Source organism: Bos indicus, chromosome 1 (genome assembly GCF_029378745.1).
Source record: "Bos indicus isolate NIAB-ARS_2022 breed Sahiwal x Tharparkar chromosome 1, NIAB-ARS_B.indTharparkar_mat_pri_1.0, whole genome shotgun sequence".
Classification (NCBI taxonomy): domain Eukaryota; kingdom Metazoa; phylum Chordata; class Mammalia; order Artiodactyla; family Bovidae; genus Bos; species Bos indicus.
Genome location: NC_091760.1, coordinates 107796782 through 107808615, shown reverse-complemented (window position 1 = coordinate 107808615; position 11834 = coordinate 107796782). Strand labels below are relative to the sequence as shown.

Genomic DNA, 11834 nt, shown 5'->3' with positions numbered 1-11834 from the left:
CCTTTAATCCCATATTTTATTTTTGTAACATCTCTAAAAAATTTTATTATTTATTTATTGGCTCTGCTGGGTCTTGGTTTCTACGTGAGTTTTCTCTAGTTGCAGCAAGTGACCGGGGGCTATTCTCTAGCTGCAGTGCACAGGCTTCTCTTTGCCATGGCTTCTCCTGTTGTAGATCATAGGCTCAGTAGTTGGGGAGTGTGGGCTTAGTTCCTCTGTGGCATGTAATCTGAATCTTTCCAGACCCAGGGATCGAACCCATGTCCCATGCATTGGCAGGCAGATCCTTAACCACTAGACCACCAGAAGAAGAAAGTGAAAGTGAAGTCGCTCAGTCGTCTCCGACTCTTTGCGACCCCGTGGACTGTAACCTACCAGGCTCCTCCGTCCATGGGATTCTCCAGGCAAGAATACTGGAGTGGGTTGCCATTTCCTTCTCCAGGGGATCTTCCCGACCCAGGGATTGAACCCGGGTCTCCCACCTTGCAGGCAGATGCTTTAACCTCTGAGCCACCAGGGATACACTAGACCACCAGGGAAGTCCTTTAATCTCATATTTTAAAGAGAGCCTCATAAGCCTGATCTATTTTAATTCTGAGGCCATTTGAGTGAAGTTACAGCCTGTGAGTATATACTTTATTATTTTTGTTCAACATCTGACTCGAAAACACATAAAAATGTTTTTCCCTATTAACCACAGCTCAGTAACATACTGTGCATTAGCCAAATACATAATAACATCCTCCAACTGGGAAAAACATCATTAAGAGGCTTTCTAGTTACATTATTCTAATTTTTGTGACCCCTTGGTCTCTCAGGGGAGAACTGTTTCTAAATTACAATAAGAAAAACTCTCCCTTCGCTTTAAATTATATAGAACTCCTGCCCAAACCACATGGATAATAGCCTTGCTCTGGCTTGAGAGATGTGCTTTTTAATTCTTTAAACAATGAGAATTTTAAAAGATTTACCTGATGGAATACCATGTAATTTTCGAACTCTGTTAATCACATTCCTCCTTAATATGAAAAGGCCATCAAGAATGGACTATTCAGAGTCCGCCCCTGTCCCCCCTATCTTTTCTCAGGTGAGTCCTCCCCTCAGAACTCAATTCGTATCCCAGTGAACAGGGAGGGGAGTGTATATGGCCACCCCAGGTCCTCACCTGTGGAGAGACGTACTCGTTTTTCAGAGTCTCCCCCCGCCAAATTGATGTACAATCGGATAGAAATCATCAAGCTAAGATCCCATCACATGCCTCCTCTTCTTTAGGGACTCCTCCTCAAGCTTGGATGGCTAGCAGGTAATTCACAGATAGGAGTTTCTTGCCTCTGAGTACTAGGTTTGGGGTGGCTGGCTTTGATCATGGCAAGAGCTCAGTGGCTTTGATGGACTGGCACCATTGAGTTGCCCGTATCCCATCCCAGCCCCTCCTTGGAATGGCAAGGTTGTCTGGCCGGTTGTCTGCGCCTGGAAATGAGGACAGGCAAGACTGTCAACTGTGCTATAGACTGGGTTTATACAAAGGATCACAGGTATCTCCTTGGTTCCAGAAATTGCCATGACATATCCTTCAAAAACATTACCAGCCCAAGAAACATCTTTACAACAAAGTCCATTCTTCACTTCAAAACTTGACCAGTTTTCTGGTTTTTCTCATTTAAGCCTAGTCTGCCATTTACAACTTGTATGATGTGACCATGTTGTTCTAACCTCTCCTTACCCATTTTCTCTTCTAAAAAGTGAAGATAGGGACTTCTCTGGTGGTCCAATGGTTAGGGCTCTGTGCTTCCACTGCCAGGGCTACCAGTTCAGTCCCTGGTCAGGGAACTATGATCCTGTAAGCTGTGTGGCACATGACCCCTAAAAAGTGAAGATAATACTAGAACCTACCTCAAAGGATCAGATCAAGGGTTACATGGAGCGACTCCTTCAAAGCATTACCAGTGCACCTGGCATGTAATATGTACACAATAAATAGAAGCAATTTTTGATTATGATTATTAGCCCTTAGGTTTGGTGATGGGCCAAATGGGTTTGCTCTTTGCTACTATTTTCATCTGTGAAATTCAGGAAACTGTAGCCCTATTTCACAGCGCTATTGTGAGGACTGAATGACTCAGTACAGTGCTGGCCTCTAGTCTGCACTCAACATCAAGGTTTTAAAATTGTTAGATCATTTGCTTGAAGACCTCAGTGATGCCTTGTCCTGCCAGGGCAGTTGCCCACTAGGGGCATTCAAGCAGAGGAGACTGTCTGGCCAAGACACGATGGCAAACAAGCAGGGTTCTGCCTTCTCAGAGCAGAGGGTGGGGAACAAGGTAACTTAGGAAGACTGAGGGCCCCCCTAAAAATAGGCCTCGGATCTAGCCTATTAGAGAAATTTGATAACAGATCACTTTTTTAAAAGGAAATAAGAACGACTGAGTCTGAGAATTAACATAAAAAAACAGCTGACAGAGGCCCCACTGAAGGCCCAGAGCTTTGGGGAAAAGGGGTCAGTTCTGCGGAGAGATCTGGCCAGAGAGCCACAGGTGGGTGTGTTACAACTCAGAGATGCACAAGGGCCTTAGACACCCTAATGGGGAAAGAAAGCCTGGGAGTCAAAAGGGGAGAACACCAGCTTTGTCTAAAGCCAGAAGGGACAGAGGCCAGAAGTCCCTGTGGCTGTGTCACCTGGGCCACGCAATTGTCCCTGTTTGAGGACTAAACGGTTGGTTCCAGCTAACATAACTGTGGCTTCCTGTTTTAAGGCAAAGTGCATCTACAATACTGCCATGGACTGAACGTCTGCATCACATATGGAACCCCCGATCCCCAGTGTGACGGTATCGGGGTGGGGTCTTTAGGAGGTTAGGTCATAGTGGGATTAGTGCCCTTGGTGGCTCAGACGGTAAAGCGTCTGTCTACAATGCAGGAGACCCGGGTTCAATCCCTGGGTCAGGAAGATCCCCTGGAGAAGGAAACGGCAATCCACTCCAGTACTATTGCCTGGAAAATCCCATGGACAGAGGAGCTTGGTAGGCTACAGTCCATGGGGTCACAAAAGTTGGACACGACTGAGCGACTTCACTTTACTTCAAGAAGAGACTCTGAAGGGACTTCCCTAGTGGTCCAGTGGTTAAGACTCCGCCTTCCAATGCAGAGGGCACAGGTTGGATCCCTAGTCAGGGAATTAAGATCCCATGTGACTTGCAGTGTGGCAAAAGAAAAAAAAAGGGGGGGGGGGGCTTGTGTTAATAAATTTAAAAAAAAAAGAGACTTGGAGAGGTCTCCCCCAACCCCAATGTGAGGACACAGTAATAAGGTGACCTGCTGCAAATCTGGGAAAATTTTCACCAGACACCAAATCCACCAGCAGCCTGATCTCGGACTTCCCAACTTCCAGAACTTTGAGGAACACACTTCTGTTGTTTAAGCCATTCAGTCTGTGGTATTTTGTTGTAGCAGTCTGAGCTGACTGAGAAAACTTTTAAATAAGGAAGAAAGTCCAACCATATTTTTCAAAAATTGAATTGTATCAGCTTTTCGGTTGACATGTACTAGGTCAGAACAACTCACAACTTTTAGTTATTTGTATGTATCTTTTAGTATGATATTAAAATTATGAGTATAAATTATGACATCAATGTAATATCAGAGACAATACACTCAAGTAACTTTTTTCTAGAAGCAACAGGACTAATGCTTACTCAGCGCTTACTACGTACCAAGAGTGTTTCTACAAGTGTTTATACCACAAATGTACAGAATCCTCTCAAAAACCCTGTGAGGAGGCGCCATTGCCTTCCCCTTTTTATGGATGAGGAAATAAAGCAAGGGACCATAGAGGCTTACTCAGTAAGTAGTAAACGCTGGGATCTGAGCCCAGGCAGCCTGGTTCTGGCCTGTGCTGGCAACCTTACCCTTTGCTTCTCATAATCAGGTCACAGGCTTCCCCGGTCACTCAGTGGTAAAGAATCTGTCTGCAATGCAGAAGCCACAGGAGACATGGGTTCGATCCCTGGGTCAGGAAGATCCCCTGGAGAAGGAAATGGCAACCCACTCCAGTATTCTTGCCTGGGAAATCCCATGGACAGAGGAGTCTGGTGGGCTGCAGTCCATAGGGTCGCAAAAGAGCTAGACACAACTTAGCAACTAAACAATAATTCAGGTCACAGTAAGTCATCATAACCATGCAAAAAGCATCAAAGTTACTTATGCTTCTCTCTCCCTCACTACACTGTGAGAGAAGCAAGTACAGGAAAGGTCGTGTCACTCATGTATTTGTGTACTTAGGCCCTGGCACTTAAAAATGGTAGAGAGAAAAAGGCAAATTTTCATGAGTTCCCACGTTTCTCATTTTTAATCTATGAATAAATAAGAAGGTCTTTTAAAAATCAAATCATTTCCAACCACACGAAAAAATTATAAAATGCATATGTTCCCTTGGCTCAAAACAATTATACCTGCTCAGAATGGGAGAACACCCGTAAAAGTCACCAAGGCTCTTCCTAGTTTTGGATTCCTGGCTTAAAACAAAGGTCTATTTCTTGCTTGAGGAACAGACTCACTGTGGATAGGCTGGGGGCTCTGCTCTGCTCTTCTCTTCCAGAACCCGGGCTGATGGAGCATCAGCTGTCACATGCTCTGGGTGGATGATTTAAGTAATTGACATATCTATGGTCTGGGATTCTGTGGTCCATCAGGAGCAATGTGCCACAGAAGTATTACCAGTGAACTGGAAATGGGGTTATTTCCCACTGAAGATGTCATAGATACAAGCTACGAGAGACCCAGTCATCTCAATGGCAGTCATCTCAATGGTTGGTTCACACACTGCTCACCAGGAGCCAGTCAGGGGTCCAGCAGGGCGCCTCAACAACCCTGCATCAGCCCTCAGTAACCCCCCAAACCAGAGCAGTGCCACTTCCGAATGTTTCACCAATGCAGCTTCCAGGTGGACTTCCTTTCACAAAAGGCTCCTCCAGCTAAAGAAAACATGGAACTCATCCAAGCCCCTCCCTGCAGTTTTTATGTCACAAAACCATCTTTTAGATTTCCCAACTTGCTTGAAAACAAAACACTGCTATAAATGCACAGATAAGACCCCCTTCTAAAAATGAAACTCATGTCAAAGGTTAAAGCACACAGCAAGAATGGACTTCTGCAGAATAAAGATGGCAGCCTAACTCCAGGCTGCGTAACTAGGAATTTACAACATGATTGGAGTAAATTGCATGAGTCCTCTGGAGGCTCCAGGCTGGAGGTCTCAGTTAAAAAAAGCAGGAAGAATGTCAGAACTCTGCACTCAGAATTCTACCCCAGGGCCTCTGTTAAGTAGCAGCAGCCACAGAACCATTATCAGAAATGCTCAAACCCCGGTGTGTAGGCTGGAAGATATGTAATCCCAGCAGTCGGGATCTCTGCCTTCAGCAAGCAGCAGGCTGCTTCACCCTGAGGACTTCCAGCAATGGCAATAGGCTGGACCAACTGCTGAAAACAACCATCCTCATGAGAACACACTTCAATTCAGCAAAGATGGTGTCCTCTTTAGAAAATGGAGTGAAAACACTTCCACTTGACAAAGCAGGGGAGAAAGCCTGTCCCCTAAAGCACCCCCCAAAATAACAAAACATGTCCCAAATGTGCAGGAAAATCCTGTTACAGAGACACACAGGTAAGGAGCTCATTATGAAAACACCTGGTTTTAAATATAAACGTACCTTCCCATGCACAGGTGGGAGAACACTCATTCCTGGAGTCATTCCTGGAGGGAGAAGGGTTATGGGATGTGGGGGTGCTTCTGAATCTGTGAAAACTCCTGGGTTAGTTGCCCCTGCTTTACCCTCACTCAACTTTACTCCAAGAACTGGGTCTGGGAGTAAAACCAACTAATGCCCGAACAGCCAAGATAATAACAATCAAGGAAGATCATGCTTTAAAAAGTAATGTGTAAGTAAATAATAACACAAAGAAGACATATTTGCACTGTACAGATGCATATTTATTGTTCTTCCCTTTATCCACTGTAAGAAAAAGGCTGGAAAGTGTTAGGAAACCAGCTTATATACAAAGCACCTCTGAAATTATGATTTTCTTTGGAAAACAACTTAAAAAAATAATAAACACTTAAAAAATTCAAGACCTTTAAGTATTTTACACTTCTGAATGTTAAAACTCCATGTGTTTCCTGAAATATAGAGCAATTAAAAATAAAAACTCATAAAGTGACACTGATTTGAATTCCACTGGATCCCTGATCATTAATAATATCAATACGTTCTTCCCTATAAAATGAATTTGTTCTTCACAGGCAAAGCTATAAAGTATGTTTCTCTGATTAATTCATTAAGATTGAATTTACTCTCCAGCTACTGTCAACAGGAGACTAATGGTAATTTATAGTTTCTTCAAATAAGTTAACAAAACATACCCAAAATGTTAATCACCACACGCATGATTCTGGGAGAGCGACAATATCTATACATATTAAAAAAACAAAGATTTCACCCATTAACAAGAGCCAATATGGCCCATGATTCCCTGGGGCAAGTCCTCTTCGAGAAGAGATGACAATGTTCCTTGGTCCTGACTAAGGCCATTTCTAAGTGGCATTCCCGCACTGCCCGCCCCCCACAACCCTCCCAGAAGTAAACAATCCAGGGTCAAGGTCAAGAAATGCAGTGTTTGGTGATTTCAGAAGGTTGACGAAATCTGCAGGGACTCTGACGATGGACCCAGGTGAACTTCCCCAGTGAGATGAGGCCACCACCTGCGAGTGTTTGCACCAACACGGATGGGGAGAGGATTCTAATCCTTTCTAATGACCCTTGGGCCAGGTAACATGATTGATTTAATGGTTTAACAGACCACCAGCCAGACTGGTTAGTAATAAGACACGGAAATCACACCTCACATAAAAAGACATACTGGACCCGGCAGCACATGGGTATCTGACTGTATGGGAGCTAAAAGAACAGGAACCTCTCTTTATCATTAATGACACGAGGAAAAAAAGCTAAGTGAAATTGGTGCAATTTAAGTACTCCACCACTTAATTGCTAAAAAGAAATGTTCCAAACGCTTGATATGAATTTCATAGTTCACAGACTCCAGTAGGAAAATTACCACATTTCTCGCCTGACTGCTGTTGAGTCATTTTAGGCACCCTTTATAAGTGTATGTGTTTGGGTGGGGAAGCCGGGTGGGATGGTGAGAGTGGAAGGTACAAAAAAAAAATTCTTGATATTGTAGAGGTTTTTTTTCCTTCCTCAAGGTTTCCAAATATTTCACATTCCCTTTGCCCCTGAATAATGTGAGCTGCAAGCGGTCTATGAAAGGAGCTGCTTCCACAGGCTGTGTAGCTCTAGGTCCCGAAGTCTGTGCCTTATTACCACGGAGACAGTCTTTGAAGGCAGAGTTCCTGAGGCTTCCTCTTCCAGCTCATCTTTCAAACCTCACGTTTCCTGTAAGAAGCCTAACAAGGGAGAGAAACGAATTCAGGGATTCATTGTTGTGGGGAAAGAGCACATGCGTTTAAAGAAAGTCACTTGTCCGTTTAAAAAAGGAACTGCTAGAGTGGCTGGGTTTTCCTGAGATGAAGATAAACCAGTGCAATTTTTTAAGGCTGCAGTTATAAGACACTAAAATGCCCTGATAAAGACACAAAATTCAGCCAATCACCCAGATATTTTGACTACAGGAGGGCAGAAAACACTGGAAAATTTCTGGCTTTTTGTTCGTCTGTAACTTATTGAAGATTTTTCTCCTATTCAATGACAAATTGGACTAGTAAGGTTTTATGATCCATTTCACTGCCAAAAAATGTCACAAATCCTTATTCAGCTTTATGTGGCGCCAAGTTAGGCGTCTAGCGAAGTCAAGAGCAGATAAAAACAAAACAACCACTCATTCTACAGGATCTGTGAGATGGTCAGATTTCCAAACCTTCCTTTGATGGACAAGGCTATGATTGTTTCCTTATCACAGCAGAGGCCAGTACTGTTGATAGGCAGAAGTGCCTATATGCAAATAGGGAGATTTCCACATGTGGGCCTCAGTGATTTACATAATTTCAACATATTCAAGAAAAAGAAATTTGATATTGAAACTGGCTCTTCTATTGCCTTGCAGCTCTTGCATCCAAACTGGTGGGGGCGTTCAGAAAGTTCACCCTCCACACCTGACATCATCCTGGGCGGTCACCCCAGACTTTAACTTTTCATATAAGCTTTTGGGGTGGCTGACACACTTTTACATTCTTTAAGGAACAAAAAGTCCGAATAGAATTCCAAATAAAAACCTCTCTCTGACTTGCTTCTGAGAAGTAACACAGCATTTGTTAATCATGGTAACAATACATATTAATAAAAATCCAAGTTGTGAATTGGTTTGACCTCGGGTCTAACAATATGCTAAGTCAAGCCACAAAAAAAAGAAGTGCTTCAAAACAAAGGAAGGAACCCTGTGGTTTTCTGGACTGAGACCAGAAACAACTCCCTTTAGCGCTCTGTTCCCATCTTTGCTGCTGGAGGCTCACTAGTGCCACCAAGTGGAGCACTGCGTCAATACCACAGGAAGTCTGGAAGGCTCAAGGCTTCCAGTTAGGTCTCCAGTTAAGGACATTATCAATGGACACGAGTTTGAGCAGACTCCAGAAGACAGTGAAAGACAGGGAAGCCCGGCATGCAGCTGCTCATGGGGTCTGCAAGAGTCGGACATAACTGAGCAACTGAACGACAACAAAGGACATTATCTACTCCTGCCGGAGTCTCACTGCCTGAACCTAGAGTTTTATATGCATTATCTCTTTTCATTCTCACAAGAGACCTAGGACATTGGGAGTTTCACATCCATTTGACAGATGAGAATATAGAGGCTTTATGCGAGGTAAGGAATTTGCTTAGTCATAGATATATTACACAACACAGGGAATATAGCCAGTATTTTATAACTGTAAATAGAATATAACCTGTAAAAATTGTGAAACACTACATTGTACACCTGTACCTTACTGTATATATAAAGTATACTTCAATTTAAAAAAAAAAAAACAAATCTGCTTGGTCACAAACCTAGCCAGCACTTGAGACGGTATTCAAATGCTTCCTCTGATGCCACACGTGAATCATCTTTACTTAGATTATGACCCACATGCTTACTGCAGAGCATTTGCGCAATCTTCTGAACCTGAGCTTAGACGTGACTAACACCTTCTAGAGTATAAATTTGCTATTTGCAAAGACACAGCTTGACCCCAAGTAAATGACTAAGATAATTTTCTGCTTACCTCTCAGCACATCTTGGACTTCAACTGAATCAACATTTTTTAAGCAGTTACATAAATTCTGAGCTGTGGCATTATTCTGCTCCTTTTCTTGCCACTTCTTCAGCATCTTAAACTTACTGATCGTAACATTGTCTTCCTTCTCCCGGATAGCATCGATTTCGCTAATATTCAGCTTCAGGTTGGCAATAGCAATCTTTAACCACTCCTTCCCCAGCTTCTCAGCAAGGTTAAACAACTGCGTGTCTGTTAGGGTTTTAGTCTTCACCCCATCTAAAAGCACATGAAGAATTCAGCAGTTCCTCTCAACACTTCATTTATAGTCATTGACAATGAAAATGTATTCTCTTTATATAAAAAAGATACCATGATTTGAAACTTTAACTGCTTTTAAAATAAATTTAAGTGCCAAAAAAGTCCCTGCTTTCCAAACTATTAGAAGAACCAAAGGGAATGATTACACATAAGGTTGAACTGGGATATAATGCTCACAAGGATAATTCAGTGATTCAGGGAATGAAATTGTTTTACAAAGCTGCACAAATTAGGCTGGAGGGAAAAAAAAATCAGGCATCAAAAATAATTTACGTGGCTCAAAAAGAAAAATATACATTTCCCCTTGCCCATCTCTGCATCTTCACATACAAAGTGCTACCTTTAGTAGTCACTAAAGAGGGCAGCAAGAGATATTAACTGCAGTCTCCATTCTGCCATCTCCTGGCATTAGGGGGAAGAGCATATTCCACAGAAAAGTCAGGGGCACAGTGTCTGTAATATCAGTATCTGTTGTTCACTAAGAAACCATGTCATCATTCTGGAAGGGATTATGTTTACCAACACAAACCAGTGCCTCAATACAAAATACCAGCCCCAGCTGGGTTTTCTATGCTCACACTTTTCAGATGGTTGTGCTATGATGCAGCAAAGCTCACCAGGTGTAGAGTCTCATTAAGGATCCTCCAGGCCTTACAAACCCTGGAGGTGCCATGAGAAGAGTGTGAGGAAGAATCCTTCCTGCCCCTCCTCCAGAACCATAACACTTTGCTCATCTAGAGCCAATAGTCTAATGAAGGGAACCTAACATTTCTATTGAACCCTAACCCCCTTAACTCAAGAATGGTTTCTAAAGGATGGCCACTGCCCTCTAGTGGTCTTCTAATGCGTGTGGCTTGTGTTCCTCTCTAAAACTACTACAAGAGAAACCACACAGGGAATCCATCCATCAAAGATTCAAGTTCTCAGGATCATCTCCAAACATACTGTGTCAGATTCTATATCTAAATTTTAACAAGATCTCAAAGTGACTCAGAGTTAAGAGATGACTATATTTTAAAAAGCAATATGGTGATATGCTGAGCCTCAAACTATCAGGATAGTGACTCAGTATCTTTAAAAATGTTGTGAAAATACCTAAACAAAAGTAAATCATTATTAATTTATTTGTTACCACATTGTCAACTCTAAAAAGGCTGGAAATCCTTAATTTTCTAGGTAGTATTTGATCATTTTATTCTATGTCTAGCTACTTGTTCTTGGAGCTAATTTTAAATAGCCAAATAACTGCAAAAAAGGAAAAAATTTTCCTATGTGTCCCATTCAGTTATAAGTGAATAATTTTTGAGGATCTAATATACAACATGATGACTACAGTTAATAATAAATACTATGCTGTACTCTTGAGATTTGCTAAGAGAAGGCCTTATGAGTTCTACCACCAAAAAAAAAAAAGGTGGCTGTGTGAGGTGATAGATGTGCTAATTCATTCGATTGGTAAATATTTCACAGTGTATGCTTACATCAAAGCATCCCATTGTGTACTTATATACAGTTTTTATTTGTCAACTATATCTCAATAAAACTGAAAGAATATGTATCCCAATTTGGTTAGGTTTTAAAAATAATTCCAGAGCCTCATTTATTTTGATGTTCATTTAATAGAAATAATAAACAATTCTCTAGTGACAAACAGTAAAATCAGACATACACCATCCTCTTCAACTCCAAGCGGATAACATCTTATTTTAGTCTATAGAGTTTATCTGCTTTTAGATTCACACCTTCTTACAATAATAAAAGGTATTTTGATGAAAGGGTTCATCTACATGAGGCCCCCAAAGCCTTAAGATCTTGTCTTGTGTAATTTGAGTCTGGGTTTTTTAACTTCAATTTGTGAATTCAGTTTGGACTTGAATTTTGAGGTACATACTCCATCTTCTGGCTCCTTGGAGTACTGTTGTTAAGTGCTTAAATCTCTACTGTATTTTCACAGCTACCAAGCCTTGGTCTCTGCCATTTAAATGGAAGAAATTAACTTGACCTTTATCTCTAATAATTGAGCTGGTGGCTTCCTCCCCGAAAAGATAGTGAATAACTGGGAAGCCAGTGAATGCACACACGGACATTCATTATTCACTTCTTCAGTGAATGCTCTTTATCTTCTACATTAGAGGCCGCAGGCTCAGTGCTGTAGGAAGTGCAGAGATGGACAAGCCGCGGCCACTGACCCTACAGGCTGCAAGACCTTCCCTTGACCCCACTTCTACTTTCACCAAGTGCACGGGAGGAG

At 42.1% G+C, this 11834-nt stretch overlaps 1 protein-coding gene across 1 annotated transcript in view; it reads right to left on the bottom strand.

Moving 5' to 3' along the window:
- Positions 1–5964: 5964 nt before the first annotated feature.
- The window catches only part of LOC109563010 (uncharacterized), a 41145-nt gene continuing 35275 nt past the window's right edge, over positions 5965–11834 (bottom strand). The window contains exons 18-19 of the mRNA XM_070786120.1: positions 9272–9541; positions 5965–7459 (exon numbers count right to left, since the gene is read on the bottom strand). Of these exons, the coding sequence (XP_070642221.1) occupies positions 7440–7459; positions 9272–9541 (290 nt within the window). The 3' untranslated portion in view covers positions 5965–7439. The remainder of the gene's footprint in view (positions 7460–9271; positions 9542–11834) is intronic.